The 20702-nt window shown below is 39.7% G+C and overlaps 1 protein-coding gene across 3 annotated transcripts in view; it reads right to left on the bottom strand.

Moving 5' to 3' along the window:
• LOC110988983 (uncharacterized) overlaps positions 1 to 20388 on the bottom strand; it is a 39160-nt gene extending 18772 nt beyond the window's left edge. The window contains exons 1-10 of one of the 3 annotated variants that reach the window (XM_087138186.1): positions 19870 to 20388; positions 14208 to 14251; positions 13653 to 13858; positions 11461 to 11570; positions 10229 to 10336; positions 7846 to 7930; positions 7072 to 7185; positions 6257 to 6361; positions 1518 to 1632; positions 1004 to 1116 (exon numbers count right to left, since the gene is read on the bottom strand). In XM_087138186.1, coding sequence (XP_086994312.1) covers positions 1004 to 1116; positions 1518 to 1632; positions 6257 to 6361; positions 7072 to 7185; positions 7846 to 7930; positions 10229 to 10336; positions 11461 to 11570; positions 13653 to 13858; positions 14208 to 14251; positions 19870 to 20057 — 1188 coding nt within the window. In that variant the 5' untranslated portion in view covers positions 20058 to 20388. Of the gene's footprint in view, positions 1 to 1003; positions 1117 to 1517; positions 1633 to 6256; positions 6362 to 7071; positions 7186 to 7845; positions 7931 to 10228; positions 10337 to 11460; positions 11571 to 13652; positions 13859 to 14207; positions 14252 to 15971; positions 15991 to 19869 lie in introns of those variants that run through there. The other 2 variants (XM_087138187.1, XM_087138189.1) reach the window with 2 other exon arrangements.
• Between the last annotated feature and the right edge of the window lie 314 nt (positions 20389 to 20702).

Raw genomic sequence — 20702 nt, 5'->3', positions numbered from 1 at the left:
CATAATGTCCCTTTGAGTCAACAAAATTACTCAGTATCTAAAGGATTTGCCTGAATTTAGCATATGGGACATATTTTCCCGTTCACTCAAATGCGATGCCATGCACCTTTAAATTATAGTAACTGCCTACGTGTGTTTCTCTTGATACCGGTAAATGCTTGCACGTGCTTCTAATGTCAATTTCAATACTGTTTGTGCACTACTATCGATGAGTCCATGTTTTAAGAGTCCCAAATAGATACTTACACTGGCTGACTGCATTCTATATCATATAAAGCAGTATGTGCCATGTGCTCAATCTCCATAGGCAGGGATTGTTAATGACTAGTTTCAAAGAAACATCTACCATAACATGACTGGTGGAAGTTTTGTAAAAAATGAACTACAACTGTTGAAAAAATCATTGGAAATTTATGTTTTTAAATTGTTTCGACTTTCTGACCCAAAAAGTATTAATGAATGGGAGTAAATAATTTATGTGCTTGCTCTTAATAAATGTTTTAAGACCAGCTCAGAATAATGTCCCTCGCCTTCAGCTTACACCATTAATCAGCATTCATTCTCCTGTGCCGAACATTTAACACCAGAGAAGCACTTATTCATTCTCATTGCCAGCACCTCGGGCTTAGTCAGTTAGGCCCTGAGTTCAGGGTCACATACTGATAAAAGATTGGAAAGTGATTTAGAACTAAATATTTACAAAACCAGATATAACTCATGACTGGAAAGCCATTCATATAAACTCTTAACTTGACAAAGCTGAATACCTGTACTGATCATTTCCAGAAGGTTGGAAAAAACCCAGAGAAAATAGCCTTTATGGAAATTGAATGCAGTGAGAAATGATTGACTTGGTACCCCAATGATGTTTATCTTGTGATTTCCAAAAATATAAATGTCAAAGCCCTAATCACTTTTCTGTCAATAATACATGTAAGTGAATATTTAGAGTAACTTGGATAACCTTTTATGAGAGTAAAAAATGCTTTAAACATTGAAGTACCTCATGCATATGCACAACGATGGCATTGGGATTCTTGACATGCTCTGTGGCACTGTGTGGTCTTAAACCACCAAAATGATAGCCAGCCATATGATCTCCATCTAACCCCATCACTGGAATAAGGAGAGAAAATGTAGATGGACTTCAACAGAAGACATGGTCAGGGTTACCTAACATAACAGGCCTTAGCTATTCAGCAGTAGGATACCAAAGAGTAGCATCATTCTGACCAGGAAATTAGGTGTAGATGAAGTACGAGCGCATGTTGGCTCACACGCTGCTTCTAACACTGCCTTTTACACACACACGTGTAAGTGTTGGTGTGACGCATTCAATTTGGAATCCTTGTTGCTGGGCAAATTGGTCTCTTGGTCCAGCTCTGGTCTCATTAGGATTAAATGTTTAATAGTCTAATTGCTTAGTCTTGATATCTGGCTGATCTAACAACAGAGTCAGTGAATATGCTTAGATTTGATCTTCAAACCTGTTTTGGGTACACCGTTTGTCAACTCACAAGCAGCAAGTGTTGGCGTAATTTCTTGTTTATCTTGCTCTGAAATCCCTGCTGTATCCTTTGCAACACGTGCTATGGTTACAGTCGTATCACTTCCTCTTTGCCAATGATGGGGCTAGAATTAACACACAAAAAAAAAGATAACATTGACTGAAAAACTGCGTAAACATCCTTCAAATATAGAACAAAAATTTGTCCTTGTTGCTCATCTTAGATCACTGTTTTTCAACGGGCATAATAAAATCGATGTCTATTTGTGTTTAGCTGTAAGACTGTCCTCTACATGGAAGTTACACATGTACATGTACACTACTGCCCAGACAATATGTCCCCACCTGAATGCCCCTTGCCAACTGTATGTGAGCATGTGAGCATAGGCCCGATGTTTAATGCCCTAATCCACCTTGCCTGGAAAAAATTGCCAATCAGGGATTGCGTTAACTGCAACCTGTCACCTATCTAAGGGCAAGGGAACACCCTGCATGACATATGAAGCCCAAATGAGGGCATCAGCCAAATTGAGCACATCAAGTTCCACCATCAAGCAAAACCTTGAACACTCAAAATGGTCATGAGGGAAGCTGAACACACACCGTCAGATGTTGCACAAAGGGCTTGAATATCATTCATTATCCCAGGGTTGCCACAGAGAAGAGAACACAGACTATATTTTACATCTCTGTTAAAATCATCAACTGAATGTCAGGTTGATATTAACATACATGTATGTAAGAGTGTACACAGGCAAGGGTTAGTGTACAACATTCACACATAATGAACCCAGCATACATACAGTACAGTGGGTATACACAATGCACTGTATGCAGCATATGGAGTTTATAATGCAGCAGCTGAGAATATTAGGAGGCTGAGATGTCATTGTAGTGCAAATAATCCAGGCATAATCCAAGTCATGCTCTAGACCTTGTCTAATCAGATACATGTATGTGTCTGTGCATGCGAATGGACTCATCTCAGTATTAATGTACATGTATAGCTGGTTTAAATGTTGTATAGGACTGAAGGCCATAAATGTGATTAATGTTGTTGTTGAGAACTATTAAATAAAAGAGACATTTTAATTATGTCCGATTTTGTTTTAAGTTTATCAGAGGAAAATTTGAGAAATGGCCGGCCATGGTCAGACAAGTGGCAGATCAGGGAGGGCTTCACTATGGTTCCAGTTCGACATGCTCTCCAGTTCCTATATGTTACTTACCTTACGAATATATGTAGCCTATTTCACATGATTTTGATCATGATTTTTGAACAAAGATTATCAAAACAGCTGGAAATAATACACCATCACTAGAAAGTCTTATTTCTCAGCTTTTCAGTCAATTTTTTGTGCCTTGCATGGCAACAGAAATTTGGCACAATCATGGAATTTTAAACATGGGCAGCTCCATAAGCATATGATAGTGCAGTTCATGTAAAGTGTTTTCTTTGTTTTTGTGTAATCATTTCCAGTTTTTGTCATTAGTTTTTCCTCATTTTGTCTGTAACTTCAGACAAAACAATTTAAATTAGACTCTTTCCACAAAAGGTTTCTCTCACCCTTACTGTGAGTGTAGTGGATATGAAGTGGCAAACTTGCCAAACACGCTGAAGTATGACAGAAAACAGCGCCTTAGCTTTACCTTAGTGCTGGTATCTTTTTCTTTTTTAAGAGCCTTTCTAAATATTTAGGAAAGCATATCAGAATATTCCAAAAGAATGTTTAAAAATGTGAAATGCTTAAAGGCCATGGGAAGTTTCAAACTATTTTTTTTTTAGTTTTGCTATCAGATAAAGTACATGTACATGTACGTGTGTGTACATTGTATGCAAGTATAACTTTCATCTGTTTTGTAATTTTGTGTCAAGGTTTTTTGGAGGGTACCAATGACCAAACCGAGGTGCAACCCTGCAAAAGAAGGGGAGCCTTTCGGCTCAAAATCTGAAGCTGCAGCTTTAGCTGCCAGGAAGTGCTTGCAGAAAATGAAAAAAATTCAACTCCTCAAACTATCGTCAATTTCAAGCTGGAGAAACCCAGAAAAGTTGTTGAGTGTCCGTCCATGTTACAAACAGAAATTTCTTGAGACATTTGCTCTCTTATAACACAAGAAATACTTCAATAATTACCTTTAAATTCAACTGACATATCCTCTGATTGGTGAAGATTTCACATACCAAAAAGAATTGGGGACAAATAAATTAATTTCTAGGGGTGTTTGTCACACCAATTACACCCATGTGCAGACCCATATGCACACCACACTTAAATTCTTGGAGCATACAAAAGTACACCATACATGTTCCAATGTCATTGCATGACCTGAGGAGAGTATTTCAATGTTCTTGCTCCAGACTGTTCCATGCTTCAAGGTTTTCCAAATACTCTGCTCCATCTCCTAAGACACTGCCTGATTCAGCCATTGTAAATGCAGGCTTCAAGTGCATTTGATGGCATTGGTCGACAAACATTTTATTTTCTCATTAAGATGCAGGATACAAAATCCACCCAGACCACCGTTTATTGGCTTAAAAAATAATGCCAAAGAATGTTGGGTTCAGTGTCTACAGGAACCAGGGTCAGCCAGCAAGTGTTCGAAAGTACAAAAACAAACTATTCTTTATTAAAGGTCTTGTTGACTGGCAAATGTTAATGAAGTAATTGACTGCAAGGACTGCAGAACAAGAGTTCAGATTTTATATTGTAAGAAAATGTTACTAACATGAAGCTCTCTGTGAATGTCTTGTTCTAATTTTCTGAACCCTGCCCCTGAGCAGTTTGAAACAGCCCCTGCAGGCAGTCATGTGTAAGTAGGGGTTTTTTACCTGGATTACAACCTATTGAAAAAAATCGAATTTGAAAACAATGTTAAAAATCGTTGCCAAAAGTTCTTGATTGCAACAAGGTGAAGAAAAGCACAATCTCTGAAGAGAGATCAAACTTACCTCAATACACTTTTACATATGCAATTCTAGGTCATGCATAGCCCCTAAATAGCATAAGTGATCAGGCTACTCGGGTACGTATCCATCCCACGCTAAAGTGCACTCCCAATCAGCAAAAGAAAGACAGGTGGTTACAAGCAGGTTCTTGCACGCATGCTGCACGGCCGCAAAGACCATACATGCCGGAATAAATTAGTTACACGTACTAAGCGTACTCCACGTCAAATGCGCATGTGGCGAGTCCCAAAAAACACACACACTTTTTTGTTCCATTCGGAGCGGATACACGTATCTAGACATGTATACAAACGTACTGCCCTCATAGTGATTGCTCTACTGTTCATCTGAAATAAATAACATTCTTATAGGCAGAAGGAATAGAAACCAGCAGCACTATCTTTATAATGCAATGCCAAATATCAACCAAACTGTAGACATGAGAGTATCTTTGGGAAACGACTTTGAAAAAGATGTTTTTATATTTGACTTTTTGTAAGACTCCAAATCTCATACACATGTAAAGCCATACACTAGCAGTCAGCAAACTGGCATTTCTTGCTGTGAAGTGTGGAGTAATTTTAGCACAGTGCACATGCATGTAGTACAGGCAGTGCTGAGTGTGAAGAATTCTTTTTTTCTTTCAGCTTAATATCAATCAATGTATTTTTATAACTTTATCAACAGAAAATTTGACATTTTGTTGGAGCATTAAATTTGTGCCCACACACCATGTCCAAGTACTGGCACGCCAATCCCTCCAAAGACATTCAGATTTTTTATTTTACTCCACATATCCTGGAGACAAAAGTCTGTATTACATCTACACGCAAGTAATGAATACAAGTGATCTAAATGAGTTTCTCCATATATGTAAATGTGCAACCTACAATGTACATTAATTCTAGTACTTCATGTACTGTGGCTATTGAGTACAACTGTCCCAATCTACATTCATGTATACTGTGGCTATGGGCATCATGCGGTCATTGTGACTGTGAGTCCTGCTTATGGTTAACTTTGATCACATGCTGGCATCAGGACCCAATTTCATGGGGCTGCTTACCGCATGCGAAAAATTGGCGGTCGCGGTAGCAGAAAATTCTTTGCTTTCGTGCTCCTATTTCACAGCCCAATAAATTCTTGCTACAGTGAGCAGGAAAATTTTTCAGCAGACGATTGCAAAACACGTATGCGCATTGACAAACATTTCTTTGCCATTTGCTGCATGGATTAATAGAGGCTAAAAGCATAAAACCGATTGAAAAATGTTCCTCGTTTACTAGTGCAATGGACATTGCTCTCTCAAACTCTTGCTTTGAAGAGCAACAAACTATTGAGGCCCCTTTAATTTGAACCAAATTAACAAAGAAGGATTATTGTTTCAGGTTTAAATCTGTATCTGGCCTAAATCTGTTATGACAAAGCGGATTTTGCCGGTCACAAATTATGCGTGGTCTTCTTTCTTGAAAACAGCAAGGGCAGCAGTGACCGATCGCCATTTTTCTCCTTTGTAAGCATCAAGTGAGTGTCAGAATTTCTGTGCTGGCCTTTTAAGCGTAGAATCCTTGCTTATGGAGCCCATGAAATACATTCTGTGCTCACAGTACCTCATAACCGCCAAATTATTCAGTAAGCAGCACCATGAAATTGGGCCCATATCTGTGGCTAAGAATTTCCTGGAAAGAGTTCGGGACCCCTTATGTCCCTTAGATAATAGGTCCCATTCATGGGACAAACATTCATGGTATATTCTGGACAGCAGGATACAAGGAGACTAAACTAACAAGTAAGATACTTACCAAGGTTTTCAGAATAGCTTGGGTGTAGTGACCCCAGTGCTGCTCTCCTGTATGACTCAACCCCTTACGAAGAGCAAGTTTGAAATGGTGGGCTGTAAATAAATCCTAGTTACAGATATCAGGAAAGAGAACACATGATTGTAACTGGACACAAAGCTAGAGTGGTTTTGATATACACTCCTACATGTATGTTACCTTGAAGAAGCAGATTTCCTTAGAATTGGTCAATCATGGCAACAGAATGTGCTCATATCAGAGTAAATACTACACTCAGTGCATTGTACTGTTCCACAAGCAAGTACATGAATGTTCCATTCTTTACATGAAGTGTTTTGAACTGCGCAATCCAAAGTGAATTCAAAATTAGAAATGGGGTGGGAGTAAATACAAAACTTGGACTACTGCTTTTGTAGTCCCTCCCGGGACTAAATACATCCTATCACCACACAATTTTTCAAATCATATGCTTTTGAATGGTCATTACTAGTTGCTCTCTGCTAATAATCCAAACTTCAAGACCCCAAAATTTCAAAACCAGACTTATCATTCAAAGTTACACGAACCTGTATTTTTAAATTACGCATATCCCAATTATGTACAGGTAATGAAGTGCTCATTTCTCACATTATAAATTGTCATGGGGACAAATGAGAATTAAAGTTAAAATGTCATTTTCATTATCTTTCTACAAGGATGTGCTTTTTGTATTTAGATTCACATCAAGCACAAACCAGTACATGATTTATCACAACAGCTTGTGCAATGGCAGGTCACAATATCAGAGTAATACACTCCAGATCACTTGTGGCACTTACCTCCTTCTTAATCTTTTGTTCCTCAAAATCCCCTGGTAGATGATGCCATCGCACAGTTCCATTCCGCCCAGAAAGAGCAAAGGTAGAAAAATGGTTGACAACAGGTCCAGTTTCCTACAGGTTTTCAGGTCAAAATGCATCTTTAATGGCACTACTATCAGTTTGTAGAAGAGTTGCTCTGTTCAAGCTGGAGGTGTTTTCCCCACTTTCCCTAGGCTTAGTTTTTGTTCTTAGTCAGATGTCCAAGTACAGCTGAAGAAACGTCTTTATGACCCCAAAACAACAACGCCAAGAATCTAAAGAGATGTGAATTTGAAGTCACAAAATGTTTACTGGAGTTGCAAAGCGTTTTACTTCAACAAAATCATAGCATATTTGATCTGACCAAGAGAAGACGATATTCTATGAGCAATGGAGGCTCCTTTGATGGGAACTGCACTTTGCTGTTTCACAAACGACTACAAATGCACGTATTACGGGTCCATCGCTACCAGTCAAATGAGCACTCCCAACCAATATGGCTCTTTTCAATCAATGAGGGGGTGCTTCTGCTCAAGGCAGATACAGCTGGGAGGATGGGGGCAGAATCCACTACCCTTGACATATTTTCTGATATGTCACAGTGAGTCAGTAGGGTTCAAACTCTGCAGATGTAAATGTACTCAATTTGCTGTCTGTATTAAGATTGAGTCTGTCAGCGCATGGCCCCACCCTTGCTGTGAGATGGCAAATGAAACAAGATCTTTAGGGGTTTAGTTCAAATATCCTCATCACCTTGTCTTCTTCATCATCTTCTAGCTTTTCTGCCCATTCTTCTTCATCTTTATGGGCATGGCTTTTTCTCGGTCCGTGATCATGCCTGTAAGCCAATGAAGAAGGAACAATCCTATTGGGGATGGTTCCTTTGCACTCTACGCCATATCTCAGAGAGCTTTGTAGTCTGGTACTTTTCTCTGGACCAAACAATTTGTGGCTAGAACTGTAGTCTTTGCCACTGGTATACAAAAAAAAACAGCTATAGCCATAGACCTATGGCATTCTGAACATAGTCTGGTACCGATGATATCAATGGATGCACTTTAATGGGCAGACGTGCAAAAGTAACTTGCATGTGACAGACAACCCATAGTTGAGCTTTTAGATGTGATCTCTCACATCACACAATTCCCGTCTGAAGTCACCTCTTTCTTAATGCTAAGATGAAGGAAAATAATTTTGTATGCTAATGTTATCCAGCACACTTATAATCTAGTAAGTCAAGTAAATCTAGTAAGAGCACTAACTCACTGTGCAAAGTGAAGCCTGCAGGATGTATCAATATTTGTGCATACATGTACGTCTCTGGAAAACTTCAAATTTTGTAAGGCTTTTGTACTGCTATTTGCAAATCTGCATTTGAATTCTACAACGATGCATCATCAAAGCCAATGCACCAAAACCAAATATGGGTGCGGTGTTTTGCTCTGTGTAAACATTGTAAACTATGCAAATAAAAGACTGACTTTGCTGAGGTCATGTGTCATACTACTGATAGAAAAAAGAGCATGCACCATATGTGTACGTACACGTTATTAGTTTATTCACACATACTGTGCTTGCATGTATATTGCATTTAGAATACAATACACATTAGGAATTTGTTCCATCTTATTTCACGATGTTCAACAAACATGTACTAGTCTTTCATTTTCAGAAAATCCAGGAGAGCTCTCCTCAAATCACCTAGGAGAGCAAATCGCTCCCCTTAAAATACGAGTTAAACGATTAACACAAAAACTAAAAAAGGTCAAACAACTGTTTATACCTTAGGGGTCTGTTGTTTTCACTGATGGTTTCTGATGCTCTTGTGGCTTTTTAAAATTAATTTAGTTTATTTAGTTCTGTTAGAAACATGGAATTATGACACATAAATCATCTCAGTGCATATTTCCTTTTTAGTTGAACCAGAATTTTCATATTTGTAAATTGAAAAATACAGTTATGTCAAACCAACACGAACGTACAACCATGATAATATTTATGCACATGATTATGGTCCAACAGGCTGGGGATTTCCTATGGGAATTCAATCGGCACACATGCTACACACGTACATGCACAGGAATGCACGGAGCAAGGTTTACATGATGACCAAAAGCTCACGGTACATAGCTTTCTGCTTAAGCGGCCCGTGAAGAAGATTAACACTGATTGGTTCTCGTCACTGAAACTTTTTGTAAAAAAGACATAACAGATTGTACCACATACAGTGAAACTGGTTCTTGCTGCATGCGAGTCCAGGGCACGAAGTACTCCATGTAGTGTAGGTAGCACAGTGACTTGGAGTTCTTTAAGTGCGTCATACACATGTATGCTTGTACAGTAAAAGTACATGTACAGAACATGTCGGGCCAGCTAGCCAGTCTGGATGCAGGCCGTTTGCAATCACATTGTATTCATGCAATCATTGTGCATATTAAATTTGTGGAATAAATGTGAAATTGTACATTATTACAAACAAATCACACAGTCCTTTTTTAGTATCCACAGTTTTTGTCATATAGTTCATTATTTGTAAAGTGCTCTTAGATTTGTTTTTAAGAAGCACGATAGTTTACGCTCATTTAGGACTGTTGAGGCCCGCAGTAGAAGTGCCTACACAATCGCTCTCCTTAGATATGGCGCATAGCAAGTTTCCCTGCACAGCGAAATGAAGAGTTAGTATGCTAGCAAGTTAGCACAGGGCATTGTGATGGTCTTATTTTGCCCCAGCAGTAGGACCTTCGTTACCTTTATGTGATCGCAGCAATCATCAGTCTATATTGAATAGTGGATGGAGGGATATCATTTCGTTTTTTTTCATCCTTGCACTATGTCCAATTCACGGTGACTGACATTTTTCACTGCCTTGTTTCTCTTATAGTCAGTGAACATGTCAATCATCACTTGCTAAGGCCAAAACGTCAGTGACACACCCCTTGGACCTTTTGCTCAGAGTATGCTTGTCAATTTGTTTCTTTCACTATGACCATTTATTACATGCCGGTTTCTCCAGAGCAAATCAGAACAAGCTCTGTAAATGAGCTACATGTACATCTCCATGCTTGTTTTACCACATACAGAGCATTCCTACATTGCACGGTGACATTCCATTTTGACATGAAGCATTCTAACTCACTGAAGGCTAGCATCTTGGTGATATCTGTCCTGCAGACTGGCTCCAACAATAACAAGTCCTCCATCATCTGGCTTGATGTTGTGACTGACCACAACAACTGAAATCTCTCTGTCAATTAAAAGGTACCCAAAGTCAATTAGACTTTTCATGTGAGCATACACACTGTACATGATCATGACTCAGATGACTCCCCATAAACCTCAGAAAACAAATGACAGAAGGCCGCACACTTTCAAAATTCATTGCAGTGTGCAGGTACATGTATTTCTAATATGCAATGAGTAACACTCTACTTTTGGCATGCAGCATTCATGTGAGGTTTTACTGAGTCGGTTCAGGCAATGTACGACATTTCTAAGAAGGCAGTTTTCAGGCTATAAATCTACATTTTTCCTGCACAGTGTACATCTGAAATAAAGCATACAAATTTGAAATCTGGCACTTTGGTGGTACAAACTTTTGAGTGAACTTGTATGCACTTCAGCACAACTGCCCATGTATGCAGTCCAGTACGCAAGCTAACCAGTCTACATTCTTGTCAATACACAACGGACAACACATAGCTTCAGGTTTGGTGCATACTCAATCTGCCAATTTTTTACCTTTGCAGTATGATGATCAAAATAAAAGTTCACTTGATTTCAAAGCACTAGGCCTGGCACGTACAGAAGCAAAGTGTATTAGCAGGAATCTAGTTGTAGGGTCAATCTGGTTGTACGGTCAAGACTGATGGTCAAAGTCTATTAGCAGGAATCTAGCTGTAGGGTCAATCTGGTTGTACAGTCAAGACTCTGATGGTCAAAGTTTATTAGCAGGAATCTGGTTGTAGGGTCAATCTGGTTGTACAGTCAAGACTCTGATGGTCAAAGTCTATTAGCAGGAATCTAGCTGTAGGGTCAATCTGGTTGTACAGTCAATACTCTGATGGTCAAAGTTCCTGTAGCTCGTTAAAAAAGGTACATACATTGAGCCAATTACTTCAATTAAAAATTTCATTTCAAATGTTCATTTGCAAATAATCCTGAATACTATTATTACTACATGCATCAGCATGAAAAACTTGTCCCACCTTTACCATGTGTGAATGAACTTTCCAGTCAAAATGTCCCTTGGAGAATTTATATAAAATCATTCAAGCTGAATTTAAACAGTTTGACAAAATCTACACGTAAGGTTTTCTTGCAATGGAACTCATTCCTTATTTCCATTACTGGCCCTGCGATAGATCTCACCTGATGTAGTATCTCCTGTCATGAAGTGTCATAAGCTTCGTTTCCCATAATAGATTAAGAGCATGATCAAAACACAAAACGGTCCAATCAGATGTGACAACTACAATGACCTGTTACCAAAAGAGGAAACCAATGACAAAATTATCACAATGAAACAATGGATGAGCACCAGAGTTCTTGAAATTGAAAAAAAATACAGGAAAGTATTGGTCAGTTGCATTATCAATTGATGCCAGAATTACGGTCACTGTACTTCATGCATGTATGTGTAAAGAGCCAACAAGAAAGTTCATTACACATTAGACAAACATTGACTAATCACAGTGAGGGTAACATGATTTGTGCAGCCAGGACAGACTTGTACCTGAAACAAAATCTGTCAGACAAATCCATATCATAAAGAACAACATCAAAACAAATATTTATTGGTCGAGAATTAAGAATTCTGAGCTACCTTGAGAACTGAGAATTTTGGGGTTGACAAAAAAGGAGAACTGTGGTGTTGTGGATAGGGTCTGCAGCTTCCAATCTGAATCATACGGTAATGGGTTTGAATACAATTGGTGGTTACATATTGTGACCTTGGACAAGACACTTTACCCCTAAAAATGGGTATCTGCGAGGGCAGGTACAGTTTACCGAGTTTAATTTTTGCCAATATGGCAGCATGGGGCCACCATACTCCCCAGGGAGCTGAGATGGTATAAGGAATGTTCAGATGTTGTAATCTCAATGAGCAGTAATAATGATAATATATGGGTGCCTCTGAATGACAGATACTGTGCACCTTATAACTGCAGTGATTTTTTTTATTATTCCAAAAATAAAGGTTCTGTGGGTCCTTGGCTGTTGCAAAAACAGAAACTGTATAATATGTCCCAAAATGATACAAGTAAATACTGTCCATTTTCAGCATCAAATAAGGGATTTAAAGGGGCCATTGTCATAGAAATATGTTACTAAAATCCTTGAAATGGCACCTTCTTGTCTCACTTAACCTTGTTTTCATATTTTCATATTTGTTTTGCTATTTTTTATCTTTTTTTAGCTGTGAAATGTACTGCTGCGAAAGCAAAAAAATTCTTTTATCTCATTTAAACAAAATAGTTATAACGACATAACTAAGTCATTTAAATGAGGTATCTACATACATGTATATGTCATTTAAACAAGATACCAAGTCATCATTTAAACGAGATAGCTATGTTGTTTAAACGAGATGCTGACATTCGAGTGTAACTGAATTGCACAGGTGCCTTGTTCAAAAGCTATTGACTACTGGTTGATGTATACTGTAGTTGCCGTCTGAACTTGCTTTGTGCTGCACTGATTTCTGTGAAAACAAATTGCCAAATTTGTCATACGTTGAAGATTTCCACTTTCTTTCGCGATTAGTCGTTGTATTGAGCCAGCTAGAAACTTTTTCTCAGAAATGGTTTCAAAGAACAAATTCGGGTTCAAAGTTTGAACATGAAAACATGCAAAATGAACAGAATCTTCCTGGATTTACATCACATTAACCCTAACCCCCCAAGGGTTGCTGGCCCCAACCTTCCCCATTCACAGAAAGTTAAACACCCATATGGGACTTTGTGCACAGAGGCTGGTGGACTTCGTTTTTCTGAGGTATGCCAAACCCAATGCAAAAGCCAGCTGGTAAGGGCCTACCAGACCTATCCCCACAGAATTAAACACTTTACTACTGTTTAATTCTGTGTAGTTGGGGAAGGTTAGGGTTAACAATGCCCTCACTTGTATGGAAAAAGGTGCAATTTATGGTTCACTAAACTCCAAAAAGATTTCAAACAGTTTTAAGACACTGAAGAAGAGTTTAACCATACACAAAAAGAACTTCAAAGAAAACTTCATTGCACTGTTTCTTTAAAACCTACTTGTATATGTAATGAGGAACATGATCTCATTTACATTTTATTTCATCTTATTTGCTTTTGGCAATCCTGAGGTATTTGTCCCTATCCCAATTATTTTTGTTGTTACCGGAAACAAGTATCTTCATCCTTTTGGCTCTACCCATAAAGGCATATCCTAACACCAAGGAACACTATGACAAATGAATCTACTCCTATCTCCAAGATGAGGAATTTTCTACAATTTCTTAAAGATGAACGCCAATTTGTCAGATCTGCATACAATCTAAATTGCTTGGATCATCTCAATATACATTTATGTACCTGCATCCGAATCTGCAACATAGACTGGTAAATTTCAAGGTATCCAGTTGCCAACGCTTTGGGTTGCCGATTGCTCTGTGCTGCATCTCCTGTTACCAAGGTAACATCTTTCTGAAGATGCATATATGGAAGCACACCTGAGGACTGTGACTGACTGGGGATCTTAAGCAGCTGTAGATGTGGCTCTGATGTGGCCAGTAAGAGCTCTGAATATGGAAGAAGACTTTGGGTGATATGAACATGGCAAAAGTGACATTTTGATCTAAATCAGCTTTTCATAGTTTAAGGAAATAATCAGCTGAATCAGCTTATCACTTACAGAACTGTAATATAAAGTTACGTGTATGTATATGCAAAGATTTGCAAGGTTATAAAATGTCGCAGTTCATGGACGCTCTGCACCCAAATATCCGTAAACTGTGGAGAAAGTCATCTACCAACAGAAAAAAACCTTTAAAGGAACAGACGAAAAAAAATAGGACTACAATCTCCATCCAAGTACACTAACGGAAAACAGGATGAATGGAACTCTTTCCCACATTATTCAATGCTTACCATTCACACCATCGCTTTCAACATCTGCAATGACTGGAGAGGGTCTGTAGAACAAAGAACCAGAAATAATTGCTGCTTACTGTGTTTGGTAAAAACATAACAGCATTAGCTGTTAAACAGGTGCCTAGGTGAATTGGTACATGTAAGAACTTGGATCATTAACACATGACACTGTAATTCAACAGCCAGAGTTAAGAAGCCAGTGCCGGGTTGGCACAATGCCTGTGGACAGGTTGAATGCATGCACTATATGCCTCCTTGACCAATGGGAAACTATGTGTTCACCAGTGTGACACCACTGCAGTTATGGCATCTCCTTGGATTAGCATCGTACATGTAGGACTTTTAGACCGTAATGTAAATTAAGACTAGCCTCCAACCTGGGCTAGTACTCTATGTTGGTAGGAACTTTCGGGCTGAAAGCATTTTTTTAATTGTCTTAGCGAACAGCCAAGTGTGAAGTAATTAAGAAGAACTACAGCAAGAGAGGTCAAGTGGTAAATAAACACTTTAAGGGCCGGCGACCATTTAGACCCGGTTTGAAAAGGGCCCCCCGGTAAGCTCGCCCGGTTGCAAAAACCCCTTTCATACCGGCCTGGCTACCGGCCTGGGATGCTGGACTGGTTGTTGATCTCGAACTTCTTCATCCTGGGGTCTATTGTTTGCAAGTTAGTACTGGTACATGTAATCTATCCCAGAAGGAACCTGCTTGTGGTTTGTAATCCCTCAGCTGAGTCAGCTCTATACAATGTTTACACTAATCCGCTTAGACCCTTATTCATCTGTGCAAGCATGGTGGGGGAAGCCTTTCATCAGGGACTTTGAAATGCCGATGTGCAGACAGGCCTGATACCGGCCTGGAGTAGGCTGAATACTGGGCAGGCATTGGGCTACCGGGGGGCCCTTTTCAAACCGGGTCTAAATGGTCGCCGTCCCTAAATGGTACCCGGTAGTTGCGTGCATAAATAAATCTGTTGAACTATTTTGCACCACATTCAAACTATGTGTACAATAGCCAAATCTGTTGAGCTATTTTGCACCACGTTCAAACCACGCGTAAATAGACAAATCTGTTGAGCTATTTTGCACCACGTTCAAACCACGCGTAAAATAGACAAATCTGTTGAGCTATTTTGCACCACGTTCAAACCACGCGTAAAATAGACAAATCTGTTGAGCTATTTTGCACCACGTTCAAACCACACGTAAAATAGACAAATCTGTTGAGCTATTTTGCACCACGTTCAAACCACGCGTAAAATAGACAAATCTGTTGAGCTATTTTGCACCACGTTCAAACCACGCGTAAAATAGACAAATCTGTTGAGCTATTTTGCACCACGTTCAAACCACGCGTAAAATAGACAAATCTGTTGAGCTATTTTGCTCCACGTTCAAACTATGTGTACAATAGACAAATCTGTTGAACTATTTTGCACCACGCTCAAACTACGCAAAAAATGGACAAATCTGTTGAGCTATTTTGCACCACGTTCAAACCACGCTTAAAATAGACAAATCTGTTGAGCTATTTTGCACCACGTTCAAACTACGCGTAAAATAGACAAATCTGTTGAGCTATTTTGCACCACGTTCAAACTACGCGTAAAATAGACACATTTTCACTTCTTTCTTTAATTCCAATTTCACATCTTCCCCAAGTTTCCCAGCTGTGGAGATTTTGGGCAGTGTGCAGACTGTTTGATTGATGTAACTTTGGGTATGGCAGAATCTGTGCATGACCTTTATCCTGTCCAGGCTCACGGTGTCTACTCTACCATGTGCCACAGCCATTACAGGCCTGTGTAAGGTGTATCCAATGCCTGTCTGCTGGCTTTGATGTTTCCCTGGAGATGACTCACATTCGAGCCCTGCTGGTTGACAAAGTTGCATGGTTCTCTGCAATTTAGTGCCTTGTGTCTGTGCTTCCAGTGATACCATCACCAGATGCAATGAAACTCCATGAAAACAAGCTTCCATCCCTAATTCCAGGATATGGTGGAGCCAAGATACACGAATCAGACCATCAACCCGATGAATGTGTAGTACGTGAGATGCTTAAATGCAGACACCATTTTACAAGCTTCCATCAAAAATGTGACATCACACACCCAGGACCAATCAGATGGCAGTATGCAAATGAGTAGACACTATTTGCCACCAGACAGTTTTCAGCATGACACCAAAAGTAAGTACTTCACATACATCACAAGCATTTTACAAGGTTATGTCAGTCCGTCCTGGAAGCAAGGATGAAGATTATTTTTTTAATATATGTATTAAATATTTCTGGTAATGACACCAAGCTTGGATTCCTCCAATTCAAAAGTACCCTAAGCACTGAAACTCACAAGGCTGAAGAAACCTGTGCATGAAAGGAGACAATGATGAGCAGTTAGCATGGTTAGGCCTACAGCTTTAGACATGGCCCGCCGTGATCCAATCTTAAGTAGCGCCCTCTACCAGACTCATAAGAACAGTTAACACCCCTGGTGCTCTGTTGTCAAATAAACAGATTGATTAAAGTTCATTAGATTCAGGGGACCTGTCTCATTCGTGATCGAAGTGTTTCTATATAGACTATCGAAGCTCTCCCTCATCTGACTTTTGATTCAGTTTTTACTGGTATATTAAGAATTCAGAATGCCTTGTATGCCTAGAAATCGCTGCCATAATCTACAGATCAGGAGTTCGTTGCAGGTTTCCTTCATCAGGTACTTTCAAGGAATATATCATGTATCAGATCTTGTTTTCTGCTGCAAGGCGAGCACGAAGGGTTTGTGTGTCCATCAAGCAAAACTTGTATCAGCAAATTTAGGGTGACCAATCACACACTTTTGCACATTGTGCAGACTGCAAACATCATTTGGGTACAGTTGTAAAGTGCCAAAGGAACATCCCGACAGAGAATCAAATGCACCAGGGGAAAAAAGCACAAACGAAGCGCATGCGAAAGAATCGTCTGTGAGTTGGAAGAATTGAAAAGCAAAACAGAGATGCTTGAAGCAGAAAGTACTAAGGGAATTTGAGAAAAATTTTAAAAAGCATCTAGGAATTGAAAGAACTTGTGAGGCAACTGCACCACAGGCTGTTGACTTTGGCATATTGTAACTAGTTCAGGGACAGGAGATAAAGATATCATAAAGGTTCAAGGCAAACATAGACATCCAAAGGTTTTTATCAAGAGTTCCTCTTGCTCAGGTGGGAAGTTCTACTTGTACAAAAGAGAGTCTCCATAAAAGGAATCATTTGATTAAAAAAATTGAGAAAATTGGTTTCCGATAAACTTTCCAAATGAAAACCTCAAACGAAAATTCTATCTCCTTACAGCTGAAGTACCATGGCAGGCTAGAATTCTAGGAACAGTTGGCCTCATGTCAGAGCAGGCAACTGAAAGCATTCATTTATGCATATGCAAATAAATTGGAACGCTTGTTTGTGAGTGTGCATGAACCTGAAAAGCGACAAAAATTGTGCTCAGACAACATGCCATGTACATGTACTGCTCACCTCAGTTAACAGATTACAAAATGTGATCGTACAGCAGGAGTTGAAGATTTAGGTTTTGGAGGCTAGGGAGAGTTTTAATTACCAGTATAAGTATCACGTCAACTTTAACCATATATGACAGAGTATACCAGGATTACAGTAGGTCACATGCATTCAGTTAATCAGACCTCTGGGGTTGTGACAAGTCTTGGGATATCCAGTTGTCAATGTACACCCAAGGAAGTGATCTGTGCTGGCTGCTTACCAATAAAAAATATTTACCAAGTGTTTTTTGCAAGTATTTGAAAGAATTCCATATACACGAAGTGCACTTGATGCCCTGTGCACAAACCTTTCACTTTTTGGGACATTTTATAACTTTCTAATTGCTATTAAGACATTTAAATGGAAAATTAGTGCACTTCATATGTGGAACTCTCTGTAGATTAGATGTAACCTATAATGTAGGTTTCGAGAAGTTTAACAAAAGTTAGCTTTCACCCATTTTAACACTGAAAAAAATGTTTAAAAGCATTGGCCAGTTCTCAATAATCTTCATTTTAGTACCAGTAGAGAGCTTACATGTTCAAAAATACCTGACAAGTTCAATGGAGTGAGTATCCAAACAATTTGGCTAAACTGATTAAGTTTGTCCAGCTGTAGCCAATGGCCAACACAGCAAAATTACAGATTCCGAGATACATGAGATGGCCTTCAGGTAGTAGTATATCTTATGACAGGACAAACTTTGATCAGACCAAATGACTTTGGGGTTATTGGCAAGACTACCACCCTCAAACAAAACGTAAAATTTTCTGCCAAAATTCGTTTATTTGGTCGAAATCAGAAGATCTGAAAGAAGCATGAATATCTATGACGTCAGCAGAGGCATCTTGTTTGACATTTTTTTTGGTAACAGTGGCCACCCCTGCCACGTTTTTTTCTTGGTATGGGCCGGTAAATGGGGGTTGAAAGGTTACCTCAAGGCGCAGGAAAATTGAGTATCTGCCTATTTTTGGAGTTTGGGAAAAAAAGTGAAAATTTTGCATTTTTCTGATTTCACTTTTGAAACTGAAATTCAATTAAGCAATTTTTTTTATTAAGAAGCCAATTTTGCTCATTTTTGACAACATGAAAACATTTTCATACATAAGCACCACACAAATTTTCAGGAAGTTAGGCAGTTGATGGGCAGAGACATTAATTCATAAATTTCACAATGCAAATTTTTCAATTACAGCACGCGGGAGCAAAATCTCTTTTCACAGGGCACCCTCTGTTGATTTTTATTGGAGTTGAGTTTGTACATGTACTATGGCACACGGCGGGCCGTGTAGAGGTGGGAAAAACCACACAGGATTTTTCTGGGTAAAACCCATGGGAAAGAATTCCATGTAAGGGCGCTATTTCCGTTTCCATGCACTGACTCAATACCAGGGCCTACCTGTACATATTCTTAAGTCACTCAAATTCAGAAGTGAAAATACTGAACATTTTACAGTGCTTTAACCCCTTCACGCCGGGACGTGGATAGAGTTGCCTTAAAAATTGAGATCCTCAGCCCCCTTTTCAGCTATTATCCTCGGCCCACGTTCGAGCAAACATGGTGAAAGAAGGCAGACCCTGGTTCTTGTATATATGGTAATTGGTCTTTGTGCGTAGCCAAGAAATGAAAAGACTGAATTTGCATCATCATCATTTGCATCATAATCACCAGCTTCACCAGCTTGAAAAGAGGCAACGGGAATGTGGAAGCTTGGGTAGAGCCGTATGCCACCGAACAATCAGCCTTTTCACCGTGTAATTCAAAGCGTGCAGAGCACGCAGGGCCACAAACCGAGAATCTGCGGTTTGACAGGTGGCCTTCATGGCCAAGCGAGGCTGGAATTCTTGGAGTTAGCTTTCGGGAAGAAATTCCCGTGGTCAAGGGGTTAAGCAGGGAGGTAGGAAAAGTTAGACCAGCACAGTGTGTTTGCCATGTTTGTGCACAGGCTGACAGGGTGTCAAGTAGCCCCACTAGTACTAGTAGTGTGGCACGGATCACTCCCTATGGATCGGGAGTGAGAGTCCGTGCCACACTAGTGGGGCTAGGTGTCAAGAGGTGTCCGTACATGTACATGGAAATCTTTCCAACCCACGAAATGTTTTCCACCGAAAGTGTAGGCCTACTTACAGAATTTCCCATATCTGGGCATATTGCCCATTCTCGTAGCGTGACTGGTTTGCTTCGATGCGCCATGCTGCAGAAAGGCCGAAACTCCGTCTAATACGGAACAAGTAGGTGGCCACACAACACAATACCAAGAGCGACACCTCACGAACGGTTATGAACTTTGTTATGCGTGATGATAATTCACCCATTTTATGTCGGGCATGGTGGGAAAAAGAAGACTGTAGATCAATGTGGCACTATAACACATCCAAGAAAGTGCGTGCAGGAGTTTACAATTTTTTAACAAATGATTTTTATTATCGAAGTTGACAAACCTGCCAACTTTTGTACCGCTTGCTTGTCGGATGCCCAGATGGCACTGAGTCAAACGCCAGCTATTTGATACTTGTAATTGGGTACCCGACTAGGAGTTCCCGGTTTTGTGTTTTATGGTTACTGGCAACAGCTAGGTCTTTGTGTGGACATGTGTGGTACTGTCGGTCGTAGCCAGTTTATTCTGGCGGCTGATGAAGACTATTTTACCTGTAGCGTACATACGCATACGCGCGCTACCACTGCATTTTCGCATTCACCTCGCCCTTTTTCGAATTTCCACTTCGCCCACAACACTTTGCCCATTTGCTAATTCGCCCATTTACCACTTTACCCATTTGCCACTTCACCCATCTACCACTTCGCCCGTTTGCCACTTCGCCCACGAGCCAATTCGCCCACACGCTACTTGGGCCACAAGCCAACGAATTTTGTCAAAATGAACAAGAGAGTAAAAAAAGAAAACCAGCTACCAAGTCCCTCCAGAATCCCGGTACTCTGAATGTCAGATAAAGGTAAAG

The sequence above is a fragment of the Acanthaster planci genome, linkage group LG06 (assembly GCF_054643075.1).
Source record: "Acanthaster planci isolate LZ-2023a linkage group LG06, COTS_SCS, whole genome shotgun sequence".
Lineage (NCBI taxonomy): Eukaryota > Metazoa > Echinodermata > Asteroidea > Valvatida > Acanthasteridae > Acanthaster > Acanthaster planci.
This window is presented reverse-complemented; position numbering and strand designations above follow the sequence as displayed.